Source organism: Balaenoptera borealis, assembly GCF_965194805.1.
Source record: "Balaenoptera borealis genome assembly, chromosome: X".
Classification (NCBI taxonomy): domain Eukaryota; kingdom Metazoa; phylum Chordata; class Mammalia; order Artiodactyla; family Balaenopteridae; genus Balaenoptera; species Balaenoptera borealis.
In genome coordinates, this window is record NC_138881.1 from 16,180,851 (window position 1) to 16,204,576 (window position 23,726).

Sequence of the window (23,726 nt, forward strand, 5' to 3'; positions counted from 1 at the left end):
GGTGACAGTCCTTCTCTGGATTGAATTACTGTTGCATAGAGAGATGATTCAAAACAAGGCGCCACGCCTAGGCACTCTTATACAGGAACCCCAAACAAAACAATATTATTATGATAGTGGCTCTCCAGGGCTTGGGACAACAGACACTCTTACAAGAACTGTATTTTTCAGATTCTACTACATAACCAACAAAATGACTGAAAACATTTCTACTTCGGCACAGCCAAAATGTGTTTACTTGAGCTGTGACCATCTCACGTCACCGTGCTCAATAAATACTCTGACACAACGTTTTTATTAAACAATTGATAATGACATCCCTAAAGAAAACTTCAGCTCCTAGCTGGTGGAATTTCCCAAAGTGCAGACGACTGGCAATTCTAGGTGGGCCTTGGCCAAAATGCGAAGAGGGTGAAACATGGTCTTGATCCCCCAGCCCCTGGGTCTTGCTCCTCTCCCGTCCTCACACGGTACCACTCACCCGCCCTCTTGCCCCTTAACCCCTCCAGAACTGATCTGGCCTCTCTCAGGGGTTAACAGACAGTCCCTCCCTTGAGGATCTAGGAGATGCATTTTGGAGTGTCCATCAATGCCCCAGAATAGAATGCAAATTTGTGTGTATTCATATGCATTTTTTTTCTGGGAAGGGTAGAGTCCCAAAAGGGACTCTATTTTAAATTAACAAGCATGTATATAGCATTACTGTGACCAGGCACTTCATAAATATTAACTCATTTAGTCCTCATAACAACAATACGAGGCAAGTTACCCCATTTTACAGATGGGGAAACCGAGGCACAGGGAGGTCAAATAACGTGTGTAGTAAAGGGACAGAGCTAGGATCTGAGCCTAGGCTTTCCAGCCCCACTATACTGAGCTGCTTCTCATCTTGGGCTGTGGTCTAAAACAGTGAAGAGCCACTGACCTGCGGCCATCCACCCCATTCCACTGGGAGGGATGTACACTTTAGGAAGGAGGAGAGCCTTGAAATAAACTGTTTCTGACAGGTGGGGGATATTAGGGCATCATCCCCCCTTCCCAGCCCCCCTGAAGTTAGACACATAGACAGTAATCTAGGCTGCCCGTCAAGGCCAGTGCAGATAATGGAGTATTTGGGTTGTGCTTTCCATAACAAAATGCTAGCCACAACTTGGGTTCACTCTACTGAAGGCTGGTAGCTTCTGGAGCTTTTTCAGTCTGAAAGGCAAATGCTGCTTAGTGTTTCAGGGGGCAGGGAGGGAGAGAGGCAAACTGGCCTCTATTGAACACTTACTACAGTGGCATTATACCCATGTTTCTTCATGGAATCTCCCCACATGCCCGTGAAACATGGCCCTCTATCCAGACCTCATCTCCCCCTCCTCTCCCCTCACCCAACCACTCTGGTGTCCCTGCTGTTCCTCCAATACAACACACTGGGCATAGTCCCAACTCAGGGCCTTTGCACTTGCTGCTCCCTCTGCCTGAAATACTTTTCCCACAGAGAACCCCCTGGATTGCCCTGCTGTCTCTTTCAAACGATGCTCAAATATCACCTTCTCTGAGAGACTGATCCAGACCACTCTATTTAAAATCACAACACTTTCCCCCTTTGCCCGACCCTTTCCATCCCCTTACCCACAACACTCCTTGCCATCCAAACAGTATGTATATATTTATGTACGTGTGTATTTATGTATGTGTGTACACACACACACACACACACACACACAGAGCCCTAAGAGGGGGTGTCTCCTAACATTTTGTGCCCTAGACCCCTCACTTGCCTCATCCAAGTCCCAGCCCTGTGTAATATATAAGATTTTGGGACTTCCCTGGTGGTGCAGTGATTAAGAATCCACCTGCCAATGCAGGGGACACAGGTTCAAGCCCTGGTCCGGGAAGATCCCACATGCCGTGGAGCAACTAAGCCCATGCGCCACAACTACTGAGCCTGCGCTCTAGAGCCCGTGAGACACAACTACTGAAGTCTGCATGCCTAGAGCCTGTGCTCCACAAGGAGAGAAGCCACCGCAATGAGATGCCTGTGCACCGCAACGAAGAGTAGCCCCCGCTCGCCGCAACTAGAGAAAGCCCGCATGCAGCAACGGAGACCCAACGCAGCCAAAAAAAAAGAAATATATATATATATATATATATATATATATATATTTTTTTTTTTTTTTTTTTTTTGGCCCCCAAGAACCAAGTTTCATTCCCATGGGGGCGAAGTGGCCCCCCCCCCCCATAGAGAATGCACGCTCCAGGGCTATCTCCGTTTCCTCCCGAAGAGATCCAGCTTAAGGAAAGCAACATTTGCCTGGGTGCCCCTCTCCTCCTGGATCCCCACTAGTGTCTCGGGTGGTTCTGCTGTTAGTCAGCTGACATGTTCTTTCACTCCAAAGCACCTGTCATTTATGGGTAGTGAGAGTTCCCTGTGGTAGATGTTTAAGTGCAGAAGCACCTGGAAGTGGGGGGATGGGGAACCAGTGGGTAGGGTACAGAAACTCTTCCAGTCTCCCTCAGATCACGCCACTCTTTGCCAGCTCACACGTGAGCAGTGACCCCCTTGGCGTCTCAGCTTAGGTTCTCCAGGGGCGCGGGGCCTAAGGTAAGGACTTGGCTGCACAGTGGCCTCCCCATTCTCCCCAGCCCCTGGCACAGGACAATATTTTTATACAGCTATGAAATAAACGAGGAGGGTGATCTGAAGTGAGACGGCCAGACAGCAGGCTATTGCAGTAGATTAGCCAAGACATGATGACGACTTGAACCAGTGCTTGGGAAGCTGGCATGAAAAAAGAGGTTCAACAGACACTTCTAAGGTAAGATGAGAGGATGTAGGGGATGTTGCGGTGAGGGAGAAGCAGAATAGTTAACCTATCAAACCCCAACAGTCCAGATGACATTGCTCTGAATCCCTCAAGCGTGGCAGGTAGGTTAACAAATAACAAATGTTGGCAAGGATGTAGAGAAAAGGGAACCCTCGTACAGTTGGTGGGAATGTATATTGGTGCAGCCACTGTGGAAAACAGTAGGGAGGTTTCTCAAAAAGCTAAAAATAGAACTACCATATGACCCAGCAATTCCACTCCTGGGTATAATATCCAAAAAACCCCCAAAACCACTAATTCAAAAAATTCTGAAGCAATTAGAACAAATGGCCTATAGCTGTACTGTTCAATATGGTAGCCACTAGCCACGTGTGGCTATTTAAATTTAAAGTTAAATAAAATTTAAAATTCAGTTTCTCAGTCACATTTCAAGTGCTCAATGGTCACATGTGGTTGGTGGCTACTGTACTGGACAGATATAGAACACTTCCATTATCACAAAAATTTCTGTTAGATCATGCTGTTCTCTAGTGATGACGGCTAGTTTTTACGGAGTTCTTACAACGTGTCAAATGCATTTCAGCCATCTGTTTTACATGCATTAACTCATTTAATCTGCATATAACTCTATGAGAGAGATACTGCTACTTTACAGATAAGGAAACTGAAGCACAATGATTAAATACCTTGGTACAGTCAGAGTTAATAAATGGCAGAGGTAAGACTTGACCCCAGGAAGTCCAGAGCCTGTAGTCTTAACCTTATACCATATTGTGGAGGTCCCAGTGGCCTGAGTTGGCACAAAGGGAGTGGGCAGCTCTGGTGGAGTCTCCTGACTACAAATGACTCTCTCCTGATTGGACAATGATAATCTGGTAGTGCCCAGAACAGCCTCCTCCAGCTTTCTTAGATTGTATGAACCTGGGTTCATACATGATCTCAAGAAAGAAGGGATGCCTAGCCCATCCCACCCCACCTTCCAATGGCAGAATGAATGAGATGTACCAACTACCCTGCCTCATTAGTTAAGGTAAGGCAAGTTGCTACAATAAATAAATGCTGAAATCTCAGACACTTAAAAAAAAAAGTTAATTTTCCAGGTGTAAAGTCCAATCAGCAGCCTAGAGTGGAGGGCAGGGTGGGACAGAGAGAGCAGCATCTGCTCCATGCAGTCATTCAGGGACCCAGGCTGACAGAGGCATTGCCATTTTCAACATGAAGATTCCAAGTTTGCTCTGGAGAGCAACGTCCAGCCAGGCAAACAGGTGGGAGATTTTTAATGGCTAAGCCCGGAAGTGGCAAACATCATTTCTCCCCACACCCACTGGCCAGAAAAAAATAAAGCTTTGGTGAGCTGCCAGCCAGTCTCTGCCACATCAGATTTAATTTGAACGCTGTAGAGTAATGATATCCATTAAACTAATGATAGGACAAAATTAATGCTAAAATCACTCTCCCCAGTCATTTTCTCTCCAGTTCTTTGCCCTTATATTGACTAGGTCAAAAGTCAGGGAATCAATATGAATCAGAGGAGGGGGAGCCCTTGCCACTCTGAGGCTGAATATGAATCCCCCCTTCTTTGTGACTCACTTCCCCAGCTTTGCTCCTAGCTAACATCCATATCATGTTTTTTTCATGACCCCCAACTGTAGAACTCCTATGTGACAAACCAGGTCTGTAAACAGTGGCATACTAGTAAAAGCCACAGAGTACGGCTGAATTATGGATATTCTTGCTGCATCCTACTTAGTTGAAAAAGTTGTATTTTTGACTTCCCTCTGGTTTTTTTTTTTTCGCAGTTGCATTTTTAATTAATTAATTAATTTATTTTTGGCTGTGTTGGGTCTTCGTTTCTGTGCGAGGGCTTTCTCTAGTTGTGGCAAGTGGGGGCCACTCTTCATCGCGGTGCGCGGGCCTCTCATTATCGCGGCCTCTCTTGTTGCGGAGCACAGGAGGCCTAAGGGCCTCCTAAGAATCTTCTACCCAGAAGTGCTACAGCAAAGGTTAAGGTTTACATGGCTTCAAAACAGAGGGAAGGGCTTCCCTGGTGGCGCAGTGGTTGAGAATCTGCCTGCCAATGCAGGGGACACGGGTTCGAGCCCTGGTCTGGGAAGATCCCACATGCCACGGAGCAACTGGGCCCGTGAGCCACAACTACTGAGCCTGCGCGTCTGGAGCCTGTGCTCCGCAACAAGAGAGGCCGCGATAATGAGAGGCCCGAGCACCGCGATGAACAGTGGCCCCCACTTGCCGCAACTGGAGAAAGCCCTCGCACAGAAACGAAGACCCAACACAGCCAAAAATAAATAATAAATAAATAAATAAATAAATAATAATTTTTTAAAAATTTATATAAAAAAAAATGTATAAAGCAAAAAAACAAGGTGGACAACAAAAAGAGTAATTAACACAAACAACATCATAATGGATGACTTCAACATACCTCTCTTAGATCAAGTAGAGAAAAAAAGATATAGAATATATTTATTTTTTAAAAAAAGGCTATAGAGTTGAAACACAAGACAGCTATGTGTTCAGTCCTTGTTTATTCAATTAATCAGATAATTATAAGCAATTCTCATTTATTCACCAAAGCAAGACCACCACCCATTTGATAGTTTTCATTTCTCTCCTTAAATTAACAAAATTCTACACTATACTGAATACTAGAGCAACAAGAGAGTAACTTTTACTTTATGCTGTGTGCATTCCTAAAGGGAAAGAAGAGGGAAGGGTATAGGTCAAATAGGACACTGATGTTAAAAACAAACACAGTTGCCACAGACATTGTTGTAAAAGCACCATCAATCTATCTTGATGGGTTTTTTTTACAGCGCTGTGATCTTGTGAACATGAGGCTTCTTGCCAAGATCAATCTGTTTCTTGTTATTTTCTTGAAGGAAAAGATGTACCCACATCAAGGTACATTTCAACAGCATGTTCTCTTGGAACATCAACTTACTTCTTAATAGATTAAATCAGCGGAACTATTGCTTTTATTCCTCAGATCTCTCTTAATCTTTATCTAGTCCTTTGGAGGTACAAAGCCATCCCAGGATAAATGAATATGGCAAAGTTTCAGTCAAAGTCGTGTAAAAAAACATTTTCAACTGCTTCAGGGACTAAACACTGAGGAAGTGGTTAAGGACACAAGTTCTAAAATGCCACCAATTCTACTTTCCAGCTGTGTGAACTTGGAAGTGACTCAAACCGTCCAAGCCTCAGTTCCCTCATCTAGAAAATGAAGGAGTAACACCTGACCATAGCTATTCTCAGGATTCACGAAGGTAACGCGCGAAGCATTAAAGCGACGCGACACACAGGAAACCTTTGTAAAGGTAACTCTTAGATGTGTTAGAATGCTTTCAGAGGCAAGTCGCAGAACATTCAGTTAAAAGTATCACAAACATTAAGGACAGTCAATTGCCCCACCTAACAGGAACTCCAAAAGCAGACAGTTCTAAGGCTGGTCCTACAGCTCAGGGATGGCAACAAAGATCCAGGCCTTTTCCAGCCTTCTGTTCGTTCATCCTCAGGATACAGTTAGTTCAGGGACTCAACCTTTCAAAAACTCAGGTTATCTCCTTTTTCTACTTGCACTCCCTAGCGCCTCTCAGTGTTTTTAAGACGGCTACCACTGTTCCAGGCATCAAATCCAAACACGAAAATGTCTAGGCACAGCACTATCCAATAGAACTTTCTACAACGATGGAAATATTCTCTATCTGCACCGTCCAGTACGGCAACCACTAGCCCCATGTGAACACTGAACGCTTCAGATGTGACTTAGTGTGACTGAGGAACTGAATTTTTAATTTCACTTAATTTTAATTAATTTAAATTTAAATAGCCACATGTGCCTAGTGGCTATCATATTGAACAGTGCGTGTCCAGAGGAAGAAGAGAAACTCTTTTTCATTGAGTCTCAGGAGTGGGGCTGTTTTCCTAGAAGTCCCCCAGCAGACTTTCCCAGGTGTCTTTTCGGTCAAAAGTCAGTCACATACCCACTCCTAAATCAAATATTGGCAAGGAACAGCATTTCCGCGGGTGGCTCAGAATAATCAGGATTTACTCCTGAGTGTGGAAAGAGGGGAGCACCCTACGAAGCCAGGCTTAGCCAGCAAGAGAAAAAGCAAGGAATGGTTGTAACATAAATGATCAGTAGTAAGTGCCGCACCACTTCTGCACTGTCTAGATCAGGAGTCTGTAAACTGCAGTCCATGGGCCAAATCCAGCCCACCAACTGCATTTGCAAATAAAGTTCCACTGGCTCAAAGCCACATCTATTCATTTACATATTGTCTAGGGCCGCTTTTGAGCTGCATGGGCAGCGTTGAGTAGTTACCACAGAGGCCATAAGGTTCACAAAGCCAAAATATTTATTATCTGGTTCTTTAAAGAAAAGTTTGCCAACCCCTCATTTAGAGGGACACTCCTCATGGTTAAAGTCACCCTTGTTAAAGATCTTGGCTAAAACATACTCCTATAGCCAAAGGCAAGCACTTCGTGCAGGCTGGTGTACAAGAAAGAGTTCTGGAGAGCTGCTTTCAGCACCTTGATACTGTTTCTTGCTGGGTAACCTAGAAAAGTATCCTTTGCTTTGAGCTGCAGTCTTCTCATCAGCAAAGTGGGGATAATACAAACTTCTCCACCCACCTCAGGGGGACATGAGGAGATGATGTATGCCAAGGTGCCCTGTAGACCATGAAGACCTACAGAAATGTCCAGATGGGTTGCTACTGCTGTTCTTAATGTTCAGTGCTATGTGCTGTTGCCACTGGATCCTACAAAGAGACACTGGGACTTTTCCATGTACAACAAGGCAAGGATAGCACTGGCAACTGGGGGATTTACCAGTCAGCAAAAGCCATGTCTGGAGCTTTTATCAATATGGAAATCAAGAGATTCACTGGCTTGATTGTAACTTTAAGAGCTTTCGAAATCACATCAAGTTAAAAAAAGTAGTCTGGAGAAAATAGGACTTTTAAATTGTTTCCAATTTCATATTAGGAACTTTGAATAGGAGAGCAGCCTTAAAATGGGATTGCAGAGATGAGTGGTTCTTAGTTCGAGGCAGACCTCAAGGATCCCCGGTATCCCAGGACAACAAATCAGGAATCCAAAGACTGATCCTACTGGGTAATTGAACTCACAATGTCAAACTGTGAAGGACTCTTAACAGGCAATCAGCTGAGCCCCTTCATCACATGGAGGAAAGGAAACACATTCCTTAAGGGTAATTGGAGCCAATGTACAGCCACCTCACTGAAGTCTACACAAAAGTTTAGTGGAATATATGTTGTATCAGAACTCATTGGGTTCAGATAAGGATAAAGCTGGTGGTGTAAGCTGAGGGGAGCAGTCCATGTTTTAGCGTATCTCTAGGCTTTAGACTAGAGCCACAAATCAAAACCAACCAACCAGCCAGTTTATTGAGCACTTACTATGTGCTAACACTATGGAGGATACAGAGAGGACCTGACCAGATATTCCTTCATACCTGCAAAGATAAAACCAGGAGGAGGAGCAGAATTCAGGATATCATGATGGCCTTCACCATTGCTAGCAGTGTCCTGACACATCCTAAGTGTTCAGTATGGATGTTTTAGAGTTAGTTTAAAATGTATAGACATAATTTAGATGTACAAACAATAGTGACAATAAACAAATTAAAAAGAAATCCTTGAGCTTTCCTTTGATGTCTAGGATGACTCCATCTTGTTTTGGAGCCTCCATTCCAGAAGTACAGGAAAGGGATCCTTAAACCTGATGATTTAAGGTAGCTCTCTATTCTGCTCTAAAATGGTCTCTAGGTAACTCAATGTCTTCCAGATAAATGCGCAATCTTCGTTTTCCCTCCTCTTCCTTCTGGTAGTCAAGATGGCTTCCAGGTTAGGAATGGGGTGCCAGTGGTCTGCACAGTAGGGAGAAAGGACCTACATCACCTCGTGCTGAGCCCTGGGTTCTCAAGGGCCTCTCCAGGGATCTCCCTCACCCTGCAGGGTTCCTGGGGGTCCAGCTGGCATCCACTGCTGAAGGCTGTGTCCAGTGGGCCCCATGTTCTAGTCTCTCAGAATCCCACCCTGGCCTGGGGGTCCCTCTCTTGCTGACCTAGGTCCTCTCAGCTCTCACCACTGAGTGTCTGTCACATCCTCCATCTGGCCCCTGGTCTCAGCTGTCCACACCGTCATCTCTACAGCCCTGTCCCTGCCCCTGGCTCTCAACAGAGCTACCCACTAGGAACACGAGGGCAATTTCGAATCCCTTCCCTGTCACACAAGAGATGAGAAAGACCTGGAGAGGACACCACCTCCAGCCTTCACTCTGCCTAAACACACTGTGCCACCATTTCTCATCTGTGCCACTGCCCCATGTTGATTTACAGGCCACTGTGAGGGGTTCTCATCTGGAGTTCTAAGTGGAAAGTGGGACACAATGTCCTCTGCTTTCAGTTTCCCCCTCAACCCATCTAGATTCTCTATCATTCCCTGTCATCACTTCTACCTGCCAGGGAAAGAGTCAGGGCCCAGCAGAAGTGACCTCATGCCTGTGTGGAATTTTGGGGGCTTGGGAGATTGGCTGAGTATCAGATCAGCACTCTGGTATTTATAATCTCAATTTTACAGATAGGAAAGTGAGAGAGAAGGAGACCAGCACTGGGTTTGGAAAGAAGAACAAAGACTTGGATGGACAAAGCATGAGATGGTAAGAGGAGACAAGCCAGTGAGGCCTTGGAGAAGGGGAATTAGAGAGAAATCTAACACTAGAAATGCCTTCAGCACAGAAAGATCTAGATCCAGCCCAGAAAGACAGTAAGTTAGGATTATAGCTCATGAGGTCACCAAACTGGCTCAAATGTGTACTTGTTTCCAAATGGGGATGACAACTCTGCAAGAATGAAATTATAACCATCTTCCACTAATACGTCATCTCACGCTCTGGAAAACAGCTGTACCTAAAAGAAGATCTTCTTGAAAGACAAAAAAGAAGAAGCAGTAGAAGGAAGAAAGGAAGGAAGGAAGGAAGGAAGGGAGGGAGGGAGGAAGGAAGGAAGGAAGGAAGAAAAGAAAAGAGGTATTGGCACAGCCCAAGAGAGCTAGAGGCTAGAGGTAAGTTACCTGCCAAAACTGATTTGGGCTTCTGGTAGACCAAGAATGACTCCCTCGAACATCACCAAATTACACAACTGGAAGTGTCAAGGTCTAAGGGTTCTCTCTGTTGGCCAGTGGCCTAACAAGAGAGTGTCAGTCCGGGGAGAAGATATGGGAATATATGTATATGTATAGCTGATTCACTTTGTTATAAAGCAGAAACTAACACACCATTGTAAAGCAATTATACTCCAATAAAGATGTTAAAAAAAAAAAGTGAGTGTCAGTCTGATCCCTCCTCACTGTCAAGAGCTACTGAGTCATCTCTCAGGCTCCCAGGATGAAGCTACTGTGTTTGCAGTCCAGATACCCCAGAGCCAGGGGCAACGGCTGCACTCTGGCAGCTTACTTCAGGCTCCCTCTCCCTCTTCTCTCCATGCCTCAGTGCCACGTTCATTCAGTCTCCACTTACTGGGCAACCCGGTAGAGTATGAACAGTACGGGCTACTGATTCCAATGGGGGATCCTCCAAGCTGTGTGACTCTGGGCAAATGACTTACTCTCTTTGACATTCAGTTTCTTCATCTGCAAACTGAGACTTAAAATATCTACCATAAAGAGTTTTTGTGAGGATTAAATGAGATGATCTATAGCACGGCCTGCCCCAGAGCAGGCCCTCTACCTGCTTTCACCCCATTAGTTTCCCACCCACCTTGCCAAACCTTCACTCTCCCTTCTCACCTGGCACAGACCATATGCTGAAAGGACTCATGATGCAAAGGAAGTACATCATGACATGATACAAAGTGACAAGCATAAAAAGACATGGATAAACAGGAAAAGGGAGCTCTGGAGGAAGAGATTTAATTCTTGTGAAGACGTCAGGGGAGGTTTCATAGAGGCAGTAACACTGGGCTGGACTTGGAAAATGAGTGTGTTTCCAAATGGGGATGACCCCAGGAAGCAGAGGGAGGGAGTAGGGGAGTGAGGTAGGGAAGAGAGTAAAGCCAATAATGGGTACATTAATTAGCACACTGCTACTATGGGCAACTGTGGCCCAATCCAACAATCTCCTAGGTGTATAGAACACACCTTAGCATTGTCCCACCAAGGGACAGGGAAGCTGGCATAGGTAAACACGAACTCCCATTCTTCACTGCTTTGGGGTATTAACTCCCTGGCACTACTAGCTTGTTCCACGTACAGGCCAAGCATGGGCGCATGGGTACAGATCATTCTCAGTAAGGGAGACATGGGAGCCACCAGCATGTGCAGGATCTGTCTGTAGGTGACCTCTGGGTGGGCCAAGGGGAGATGGGCAGAGCACCAACAGCATCTGCTACAGGTGGCTTAACATTTAACTAGACTCACCCACGGATTTGGCCAAGGGCCGTATGTTAAAGCCCTATAGCACTGACTCACACTTCAGGATTTAGTTACAGTTTGTACTGTTCTCATGTGTCATAGTCATGTCCCTCCAACTGGAGTGTAAATTTCCTGGAGTCAGAGATGATGTCCTCTCAGCAGCCAGTCATGCTAGGCACACAGCAGGCACTCATTACCACGCAACTGATTATCCAGTGTAGAAGTAGCAGGTCCCCTTGGCCTTCATCAAAGACCAGACCTAAGCCATCCTGAACCGAAAAGAACCTGCCTCAGACATATGGTCACCTTATCTTTGATAAAGGAGGCAAGCATATACAGTGGAGAAAAGACAGCCTCTTCAATACGTGGCGCTGGGAAAACTGGACAGGTACATGTAAAAGTATGAAATTAGAACACTCCCTGACACCATACACAAAAATAAACTCAAAATGGATTAAAAACCTAAGTGTAAGGCCAGACACTATCAAACTGTTAGAGGAAAACATAGGCAGAACACTCTATGACATAAATCACAGCAAGATCCTTTTTGACCCAGCCCCTAGAGAAATGGAAATAAAAACACAAATAAACAAATGGGACCTAATGAAACTTAAAAGCTTTTGCACAGCAAAGGAAACCATAAACAAGACCAAAAGACAACCCTCAGAATGGGAGAAAATATTTGCAAATGAAGCAACTGACAAAGGATTAATCTCCAAGATTTACAAGCAGCTCATGCAGCTCAATAACAAAAAAACGAACAACCCAATCCAAAAATGGGCAGAAGACCTAAATAGACATTTCTCCAAAGAAGATATACAGAAGGCCAACAGACACATGAAAGAATGCTCAACATCCTTAATCATTAGAGAAATGCAAATCAAAACTACAATGAGGTATCATCTCACACCGGTCAGAATGGCCATCATCAAAAAATCTAGAAACAATAAATGCTGGAGAGGGTGTGGAGAAAAGGGAACACTCTTGCACTGTTGGTGGGAATGTAAATTGATACAGCCACTATGGAGAACAGTATGGAGGTTCCTTAAAAAACTAAAAATAGAACTACCATATGACCCAGCAATCCCACTACTGGGCATATACCCTTAGAAAACCATAATTCAAAAAGAGTCAGGTACCAAAATGTTCATTGCAGCTCTATTTACAATAGCCAGGACATGGAAGCAACCTAAGTGTCCATCATCGGATGAATGGATAAAGAAGATGTGGCACATATATACAATGGAATATTACTCAGCCATAAAAAGAAATGAAATGGAGGAATTTGTAATGAGGTGGATGGAGTTAGAGTCTGTCATACAGAGTGAAGTAAGTCAGAAAGAGAAAAACAAATACAGTATGCTAACACATATATATGGAATCTAAGGAAAAAAAAAAAAAAAAAGGTCATGAAGAACCTAGGGGCAAGACGGGAATAAAGACACAGACCTACTAGAGAATGGACTTGAGCATATGGGGAGGGGAAGGGGTGAGATGTGACAGGGTGAGAGAGTGTCATTGACATATATACACTACCAAATGTAAAATAGATAGCTAGTGGGAAGCAGCCGCATAGCACAGGGAGATCAGCTCGGTGCTTTGTGACCACCTAGAGGGGTGGGATAGGGAGGGTGGGAGGGAGGGAGCTGCAAGAGGGAAGAGATATGGGAACATATGTATATGTATAACTGATTCACTTTGTTATAAAGCAGAAACTAACACACCATTGTAAAGCAATTATACTCCAATAAAGATGTTTAAAAAAAAGAACCTGCCTCAGTCCAAAGCTGTTCAGAGAGATGATGCCTATAAGCCATCTGGATGATCCAGTCCAAAAGTGGATTCCACCTTTATGTTTAACCTACAGCTACACAACCACCAAGCAGAGTACACAACCTAGTGTAGCAGGGAGGTTAAGAATGCTGAAGACAGGATAGCGTAGTGGCTAAACACACAAACTTTGGGTCAGATGGCCTCAGCTTGAATTGCAACTCTGCAACCAAAATGTTTAACCTAGGGCAAGTTGCTTACCTTCTTTGTGCCTCGGTTTCCTGTAAGTCTGTAAAACGGAGCCTAATACTAGTGCCTACTTCAAAGAACAGCGGCTGGCACAAGGTAAATATTTCCAAAGTGATTATTAAATATCATGAATACTCTTAGTTGGAGTTCTGAAAGACAATAACAAACTCCTATTTAGCCCTTTCCAGATCCCAAAACTTCATTCAGAAAAACCTTTGCATATGCAATGTTATACGTCAATAAAGCTGGAAAAAGAAACAGAAAAAAGAAAAAGAAAAACCTTTGCCATCATGGAGGTTTTTTTTTTTTTTTTAACATATATTGAGCCTTAACAAGAGCCCAGGGCTTCCCTGGTGGCGCAGTGGTTGAGAATCTGCCTGCCAATGCAGGGGACACGGGTTCGAGCCCTGGTCTGGGAAGAGCCCACACGCCACAGAGCAGCTGGGCCCGTGAGCCACAACTACTGAGCGTGAGCGTCTGGAGCCTGTGCTCCCAACAAGAGAGGCCGCGATAGTGAGAGGCCCGCACACCACGATGAGGAGTGGCCCCCGCTTGCCACAGCTAGAGAAAGCCCTTGCACAGAAACGAAGACCCAACACAGCCAAAAATAAATTAATTAAAAAATAAAAATAAAAAATAAAGAAACTGCCAAAGTGTTTAAAAAAAAAAAAAAAACAAGAGCCCACTGGGGGAGCTCAGGATTACACCCATTTTGAAGATGAGGAAATAGAGTCCCATATCAGTCTACTGGCAAATAGAGATCATACAAATAGCAGGTGGCAGGCACGGGGAGAGCTCTAACTCTAGATCTCACCACCTTTCTACTATATCATGGGGCACAGTAATGTTTCAGCCAATCCTTTAAGACTGTGGCTCTCTGAGCATGCATCAGCATCACCGGGAGGGATGGTTAAAGCACAGACTGCTGGACCCCACCCTCAGAGTTTCCAATTCAGCAGGTCCAGGCTGGGCCTGAGAGTCTGCACTTCTAAAAAGCTCCCAGGTGATGCTGATGCTGCTTGTCTGGGGGCCACACTCTGAGAACCACTGCCTTAAGAAATCAATTCATCAGAGAGCCAGAGCAAGAAATACGTTCAGCGACCTTAGCATCCACACAGGTTTTCCCTACTCAGGCTGGTTTCAGAGCCATGCAACTCTGTTTACCTGCCCCATTTTCATAATTTTTAAATATACTTTTTCAAAAAGACTTATTTCTACCAAGCAGCTTTCCTTTTGGTGATTTTCTCCCCCTGTGTTCCACTTTCCTTCCTCATCTACTCTGTGGTGGAAAAAGCACTGAAACGCGAGACCAAAGATCTAGTATCTAGTCTGGCTCCGCTGGTTCCTGACCAACAACGTCCCTGGGGACATTTACTCATCAGTAAAGTGGGGACATCTGATTTTTGCCCTGACAATCCCACAGTGGTGTCTTAATGTCCCAAGGAGATGATGTGTGTGAGCACAGTTTACATGAACGTCACATGGCCATAAAAGAATTTGTATCCCATGATATATATCTGGAGTTTTCTCTCCCTACTTATGTCTTCTGCCAGCTGTGTAGGTAATGGTATCGTCTCTGAACCAGTCACATCAACATCACCTGAGAACTTGTTAGAAATGTCAATTCTCAGGGCCCGCCCCAGAGCTACTAAATCAAAAACTCTGAGGGAAGGACCCAGGAATCTGTCTTAACAAGCCTTCCAGGTGATTCTGATGCACACTCATGTTTGAGAACTCCGGTTTTGTGGTTAGGAGCACAAAATTCCAAGTTGGGTACAATTCCCAGCTCGGCCACTCCCTTGAGCAAGTTACTTATCTCTCTGAGCCTCAGTTTCTTGATCTGGGAAATGGTGCTAAGACTAGGATCTCCCCTTAATAGATTTGGTTGAGCAGCTTAAGAGAGTGGATGTATGTAAAGCACATAGGAACCCAGCATATTGTAAGCAGTCAATACAGATTTAGCTCTTATTTCTTTGTGTAAAGTATCGTGGCTTCTTGACAATATGCCCCAGTGCCTACTTTTTTTTTTTTTTTAAAACAGATTTTTTTTTAAGAAGGGAATTTTATTTATTTATTTATTTATTTATTTATTTATGGCTGTGTTGGGTCTTCGTTTCTGTGCAAGGGCTTTCTCCAGTTGCGGCGAGTGGGGGCCACTCTTCATCGCGGTGCGTGGGCCTCTCACTATCGCGGCCTCTCCTGTTGCGGAGCACAGGCTCCAGACGCGCAGGCTCAGTAGCTGTGGCTCACGGGCCCAGTAGCTCCGTGGCATGTGGGATCCTCCCAGACCAGGGCTCGAACCCGTGTCCCCTGCATTAGCAGGCAGATTCTCAACCACTGCGCCACCAGGGAAGCCCCCAGTGCCTACTTTTGAAGGACTGTCAACTGTGTTTTAGTCTGTTGCAAGTTTTCCATTTAGTTTGTGTGCATCTGTGTGTGTGTGTTGTATTTATGCTGTTGTTTGCTGCTAGTAGATATTTGCTTTATCCAACAAAGATTCCTTGGTCTTGCAACTCTCTTTTAAATAAGTAAGCTATTTCTCTGTGTGTCCTTAATAATGTCTTCTCAAATACTGATTCTTTATATTTGCATAGCACTGTATTCTTTTGGCAGTTGTACCCAAAGATATTGCAGCCCTGGGGCTTCTGGACTTTTCATTGCCTTCCTCAGGTACCTTTTCCCCTTCTCACATAAGCTTCTAAGGATCCTCTTTTCTGAAATGGAGGCTGCTTCATTAGGGTGATTCTCTGTCTCCCTTAAGTTTCCATGCAGAAGTGCCTTCGAGTAGGTACTTTTAAAAACAAATAAACACCAGAAATATACCCTCACATATATGGTCAATTAATTTTTGACCAAGGTGCCAAGACCACTCAGTGGGGAAAAGACAGTGTTTTCAACAAATGGTACTGGGAAAACTGGATATCCACTTGCAAAATAATGAAGTTGGATCTTTACCTTACAACATATACAAAATGAACTCAAAATGGATCAAAGGCCCTAAACATAAAAGCTAAAACTATAAAGTTCTTAGAAGAAAAATAGGGAAAAAGCTTCATGACATTTCTTGGATATGACAGCAAAAGCAGAGGCAATAAAGTAAAAATAGACAAATTGGACTTCATCAAAATTAAAAACTTTTGTGCATCAAAGAACACTATTAAAAGAGTGAAAAGGGACTTCCCTGGTGGCGCAGTGGTTAAGAATCCACCTGCCAATGCAGGGGACACGGGTTCGATCCCTGGTCCAGGAATATCCCACATGCTGCGGAGCAACTAAGCCCGTGCGCCACAACTACTGAGCCTGCGTGCCACAACTACTGAAGCCCATGTGCTCTAGGGCCCGTGCTCCACAACAAGAGGAGCCACCGCAATGAGAAGCCCGCACACTGCAATAAAGAGTAGCTCCCGCTTGCCACAACTAAAGAAAGCCCGTGCACAGCAACGAAGACCCAACGGAGCCAAAAAAAAAAAGAGTGAAAAGACAACTCACAGAAGGGGGAAAATATTTGCAAATCATATATATAATAAAGGATTAATATCCTGAATATATAATGAACTCCTAAAACTCAATGACAACAGAAATCCCCAAACAACCCAATTCAAAAATGGACCAAAGATTCGAATAGTCATTTCTCTAAAGAAGATACACAAATGGCTAATAAGCACATGAAAACATGTTCAAAATCACTAATTAAGGAAATGCAAATAAAAACCACAGTGATACCATTTCACATCCATTATCAAAACAACAGAAAATAACAAGTGTTGGTGAGGATATAGAAAAATTGGAATCCTTGTGCCTTGCTGGTGAGAATGTTAAATGGTACAGCCTCTGTGGGAAACAGTTTGGCAGATCCTCAAAAAGTTAAACATAGAATTACCATATGACCCAGCAATTCTACTCCTAGGTATATATACCCCAAAGAATTGAAAGAAGGGACTCAAACGGATACTTATACACCAATGTTCACACTAGCATTATTTATAATAGCCAAAAGGTGGAAATAACCCAAATGTCCATCAACATTGAATAGATAAACAAAATATGTACATACAATGGAGCATTATTCAGCCTTAAAAAGGAATGAAATTCTGGATCATGCTACAACATGGATGAACCTTGGAAACATGCTAAGGGAAATAAGCCAGACACAAAGGGATGAATATTGTATGATTCCTTATACTTACATGAGGTACCTAGAATAGGCAAAATCATAGAGACAGAAATAACAGAGGTTACCAGGGCCTGGGGGGAGGGGGGAAGGGAAGTTATTGCTTAATGGGTACAGAGTTCCTATTTGAGATGATGAAAATGTTCTGGAACTGGATAGTGGTGATGGTTGCACAAAATTGTGAATACATTTAATGCCAGTGAATTATATACTTAAAAATGGTTAAAATGGTTAAGTTTTATGTTATGTTTATTTTACCACAGTAAAACAATCCCAAATACACACACACACACACACACACACACACACACACACACACACACACAGATAAAATAGGAAAAAGATGAAGGAAAATGGGCACCTTACCTTCCAGGGATGTAACCAGCGTGACATGAAGACAAATGATGACAAGGAATATCCTGAACGTCAGTAAAAGTTCTTCAGGTCTGCCAACACGGCCACACTGCCCACCAGAGAAAAGCATCCTGGAATAAAATAGGGGGACACATCATCACAGCTTGCCATAATCACGACACAACAATGCCCAAAAGGCCAGTCCCTCAAGCAAGACAACCTGCAACCTGCTTCCTTAAATTACTCTAGTCCAGAGAACTGGCAATGCCAGGTGGGCACTGGCTACAAAAAGCAAAACCCATGTTTATTACAGGAGGCCCACCCAGTGGGATATTATAATAAAAATGATAAGCAAGGTAGTCCATGTAGATTTATGGAAAACATCAACACATGCAAAATATCAAGAAAAGAACTTAAAAACACAAAATGCTGCATATATGATGACTACCACTATATAAAGGCTGGTTAAAAACTATGCTAAGAACCAGAAGAGGTCACAGAATCTTATAAATGATCTATCCCATTTATGTCATACTGTAAAAGGATGGGTACGCTGCATTTCCTCTTTATTATATGTTAATTCATTATCATCGCTTACATTTTTAGTAGTGGGGAGGGCAGAGTCAACATTTTTTAAAAAGTGAAGTTTATATCAATACTGAATTTTAAAGTCTCATTTACCGTTCATTTATTCATTTCCTTCCAACGAATAATCATCGAGGGCCAATATATACCAGATGAGATGTGAGGGTTAACCAGGCGGTAACTAGATGAAACACACATGGGGGAGGTGGGGCAGAGGCTGAGAGGAGCTCGGCACGCGGAGAAAACTGCAGATGCTAAGGCTGCGTCCGTTCCTCTCCCGATGGAGGAGTTGGCCAACGGAACCCCGTGACAGGCAGTCAGCACCCGCAGCAGGCGCTGGCGGGGGATACTGAGGGAGGAAGAAGCCAGCCAGGAAATCACATCCCACCCACGGGGCTCGGGCAGTGAGAGCCCACTGAGCAGGCTCCTTCTACGTGGCCACAGGGGAAGGGGCCGGGACAGACCAGGCTGTGTGTTCTCAGCTGGCAGAGCTCCTGGCCACAGGGCACCCAAGCACCTAGCCACCACCGCAGCTTCTGTCGGCCTGAGATAGAGTGTGCAGGCACCGCGGTGAAGGCTAAAGAGCATGGGATCAAAGGTCCTGGCTCTGCCACACAATGTCTGAGTGACTCTGGATAAGTTATTTCCGATGGCCAAGATTCCCCATCTAGCAAACTGTGATAATAGCACCAGCCTGATAGTGTGGCTGTGGTGAGTAAACAAGAGATCTGGGCACAGGGGCTGGCACTGTGAAGGCACTATAAATGCTAGCTGTAGACCCTTCAGTCAGTCAACAAATAGCTATTTTGCACCTCATACGTGCAGGGTTAAGATAGTGCAGGGATTACAGGGATAAGGACACAGAAAGATGGGAATAAATCACGATTTCTCAGTCTCCAGGAAAAGCTAGCAATCTTTAAGAATCCTATAATTTAACAGCCATTGCCGGTACCAGAGGAATGATTCTTTCCTTGGACATGGCATGATAACGTCTTAGAGCAGGAAGTGAGTCCTTCTCCTTCCAAAGAGGACTTCTATTTTTAAAATCAATACTGTAAATTGTATTATATATTAATAACACACTATATTAATAAATTATAAAGTGCCTCTGGTTTCTCTCCAGCACTTTCACCCTCTCTCTGTTCATAATGGCATATTACTGACCCTCCCGAATGAGTCACTTGAACAAAACGTCGTTGTGCAAAGATAAAGCAATGTCTCTCTGGAAGAAAATTTAAGTGTCTACTACAGCTACACACAATAATATTGATGAATCTCTGAAATACCATGTTAGATAAAGGAGCCAGACATAAAGGAATGCATGTTGTCCATGATCCCATTCAGATGAGGAACAAAAGCAGGCAAAACTAATCGATGGAATGAGGGTGGGAGCATGGATACCCTTGGAAGGGGGCAGAGGATATAACAATTAGAAGTGGGCTCAGTGGGGCTTCCGAGGTTCCGGTAATATTCTGTGTGCTGGTTACATGGTGTGTTCAGTTTCTGAAATTCATTGAATTATACACTAATATATATGTCATAAAAAGTTTCATATAAAAGTTTAAAAATTAATCTATTTAAAATTTTTAACTCAGCTCCCCTTCCAGAAGCATTCCCTTTTTTTTTTTTTTTAAGCTATATTTAATGAACCTCTACAAAAAAACTCTCCTATACAAATGCCTTAGGCTTGACGCTACCTGGAATTCACAGAGCTGATTTAGAAGATTTACTACACAAGTATCTAATTTTAGTTCTGGAAAGAGTATCAGAGCAGTCTGTTTCTGGAAAGGAATTCAGAATTCACCTAGCTGAAACCCTTATTCTACAGATGTAGAAAGAGGCCCAACGTGTTCTAGGGGATGGGTCAAGGTCATCTGGCTGTTTGGTGGGACTCCTACTCCTTCTACCAGGCCACAATGCTGGCCTCCTGGGAACTGATCTCCTTGGAAGTAAACTGTTTTGAGTTCGTCAGGTGAAATGAATCAACAAACTCAAAATGCTATTATAGAATTTTCAAAATTTCTGCAAACTCATTCTTGAGCTTTGCCAACTTCTAGGGTAGGGCCTAAGTGGTGTATAAGATATAGTCAAAGTTAAATTAGTCATGGCACTGAGTGACTGGTTAATATGTGCTGTGACTTGGGCCTCTGATCAAAATAAACCATGCTTTTCCACTGAAGAGAGCTTGTACTCAGCTCCCAGATGACGGCAGGAAAGGGCACAACGAAGGGTGATTCCAGTAACCATCTTGAAAAGAGAATATGGATCAGGAAGAACTTACTGCAGACCTGGCACCACTGAAAAGACTGCTTTCCATTGTCCATATTCCAAGCCTGTAATATGTTTCCTCAAGGCTGAATATATATTTCCTAATAGGAGAAGAAGTTTTATGGTATTTAAAATAGTGCCACTCCTACTGCCTTCTGCATAAACTAGAGAACATCCTGCTGGGTCATGACATCTCTGGGATCACTGATCAAAGAGGGAAATCTATGGATTTTGAAACCCTAACTCATTATATATAAAAGTCATTTTTATCTTTTTCAGCTGGAACTTTTCTTCATCTTCTGGTGCAAGTTGGGTTGCTTCAAGGCTATCTACGTCATCAACAAAGATGAATAGCCACTGGCTCTTAGCAAAATTTCAAGGTGCTAAGGATGGCTTGTGAGATAGCATCCATTACAAAGAAAACTATTTGCTAGCATTTAAACAGTAAAATCTAGACCTTGACACTAGATAACCACTCATTAACGATTACCCCAGGTTCATCTTTTGTGGTTGTAGACTCTGATGTAAATGGCAACCCCTAAGGTTGAACAGTACATAAGCTACATGACTGAATGCCATGGCCCTGCTTGTACCACTCCAAGAAATTATTCTAGATCTCTTCAATTTCATTAAATAGTATAAGTATCATATTTTTTTAAATGTAGACCATCAGTGCAACCTTGAATGGTAATAAATGATAAATCTATCTTTATCTAGGTATAGAATAAAGTTTAAAAGGAGGGAAATAGCTTGACACCACTGCAGAGCAGGTCTGGGTGAGGGTCATTCTCTGCTACCACAGGTTAACTGATGTAATCTGATTATACCATGGCTGCAATGATGTATGCAATTATCAATATTTTTGACTTGAGTAGCAAGAGGTGTGATAATTGCTCCCTAAGTGTTTTAGAAAATGTTACACCTTTGAGATATTTACACTGATTCATAAGTGTTGGCTAACAAGACTAGCACAAGGAGGACTTCCCTGGTGGCGCAGTAGTTAAGAATCCGCCTGCCAGTGCAGGGGACACTGGTTCGAGCCCTGGTCCTGGAAGATCCCACATGCCGCGGAGCAACTAAGTCCGTGCACCACAACTACTGAGCCTGCGCCCTAGAGCCTGTGAGCCACAACTACTGAGCCCGCGCGCCTAGAGCCCATGCTCCACAACAAGAGAAGCCACCGCAATGAGAAGCCCGTGCACCGCAACAAAGAGTAGCCCCGGCTCTCCACAACTAGAGAAAGCCTGCGTGCAGCAACGAAGACCCAACATAGCCAAAAATAAATAAATAAAAAAAAATTAAAAAAAAAAGACTAGCACAAGGAGAAATTATAAAGGGAGGTACTAAAGAGGTTCTCAGGGCAGATAAATCAAGAACTAAAAGGTGAAAAAGCAATTGACTCTGATCATTCAACTGTCAAAGCAGTCAGAGAATCTCAGGGCTGGTTTTCTTTAGAGTCTCTGGTTATATCTTTAACCACTTAAAAAAGAAAAAAGAATCGGGAAACTGTAAAAGCATAATTAAATTTCAACTTGAACTCTGCTAAAAGACCCTGATACAGCAAATATCTCCAAAATTCTTTTTTCTTCAATGTTCCAGGAATATGTTGGGTTAGGTTATTTAGACCAAACCTTCTGCTGAAGACAATTAAAAATCATGAATAAAATATTAAAAGCATTTTCTTAAATATATCAGAGAGCTGATAAGATAGAAGAGAATCACCAGGCCAAAGGTGAATCCAAAGCAGGAATTCAGGGAGGTAATATAAGCAAAGGAGACCCTTAACGCCTGAGGGCGTAAGGAAGCAAACTTGAGCTCCACATACAAAATACAAAAGAACAGTTCAGAGACATGGAGAAAAGAAATACAAGGTCTAACATACACTGAAACAAAATTCAAAGAGGAGAGAATGAGGAAGAGTCAATGTTTGAAATCAGGATGACAGATTGACCTCACACTGGTGAAAAACATCTATCCACAGATGCAACAAGCCCAAAGGACTTCTACAATAAATAAAAAGGGATCTACACCTAGACACAAAATAGTGAAATTGAAGAAAACCAAAGACACAGAGAAAATCTTGAAAGTAGCCAAAGAAAACAAGACAGTTAACCTTCAAAGGCGCATCTGTTAGACTGACAGCTATCTTCTCAGAAGCAACAATGGAAACCAGAAGATAAACAAAAACTGTGATATTGTTCACTACTTGCAAATCCTCACTGAAATAAATCCTAAAAGATATATTCAGGCAAAAGATGTAAGATCTGAGATACAATAAGAAACAAAGAACAAAGAAAGTAGTTAGTATGTAACCAGACCCATTCCTAACATTTGTAGTATACAGGTCAAGAGTTTGAAAAGAGATCCAGTTTTCCCTTATTCTTCCACTAAGTCTCCATCTCAAACTACAAGAGGCTTTGTGCACATGGATGTGGACACCTCAGCCTATAGATCCAAATCCCCCTCTCTCCTTCAAGCAGCTATCCTTTGATCATCCCTTAGGTCTAGAGGTAGGTACACCTGCAGCATGGCTTGCCCTGGAGAAGAGGACTGCTCAGGTCCTGGAAATAGGCACAGAATATTTGGATAGGAAATTCCCAACTCCTGAGTTTCCAAAACATGACACAGAAGCAAGGGTTGGGGGAGAAGAAGGGCGGGCTCAAGGTGGGCATGCCTTCTTTATATCAAAAAGTTCTCATCCTTTGGAGAGCAGTATGACTGGGGAAGGGCCAGAGAGGGGACCTCTATAAAGCATGAGACACAGGGCAGAGGCCCCAGTTGCCCAGAGCTAAGGGTGGCACCATATAGTGGTAAATCCAAATGAACTTTGACTATATAAAATATTAATAATATCTTGCAGGGATAAGTGACACATGACAGAATAAAATATGGCAACTATATTTAATATATCAATTAGTAGATAAAAATGAAATTAAAAAATTAAAGTCAGGCTTCCCTGGTGACGCAGTGGTTAAGAATCTACCTGCCAATGCAGGGCACACGGGTTCAAGCCGTGGTCCAGGAAGATCCCACATGCCGCGAAGCAAGTAAGCCCATGTG

The 23,726-nt window shown here is 43.4% G+C and overlaps 1 protein-coding gene and 1 long non-coding RNA gene across 13 annotated transcripts in view; one reads left to right on the forward strand and one right to left on the reverse strand.

The window, feature by feature from the left end:
- The window catches only part of ADGRG2 (adhesion G protein-coupled receptor G2), a 143,704-nt gene that overhangs the window by 62,105 nt on the left and 57,873 nt on the right, over positions 1-23,726 (reverse strand). For all 12 annotated transcript variants that reach the window (XM_082375513.1, XM_082375521.1, XM_082375520.1 and 9 more), the window contains one exon: positions 17,826-17,944. In XM_082375513.1, the coding sequence (XP_082231639.1) occupies positions 17,826-17,943 (118 nt within the window). In that variant the 5' untranslated portion in view covers position 17,944. The remainder of the gene's footprint in view (positions 1-17,825; positions 17,945-23,726) is intronic.
- Positions 1-23,726, forward strand: part of LOC309620021 — a 601,726-nt gene that overhangs the window by 25,054 nt on the left and 552,946 nt on the right. The gene's annotated exons all lie outside the window — the stretch shown is intronic.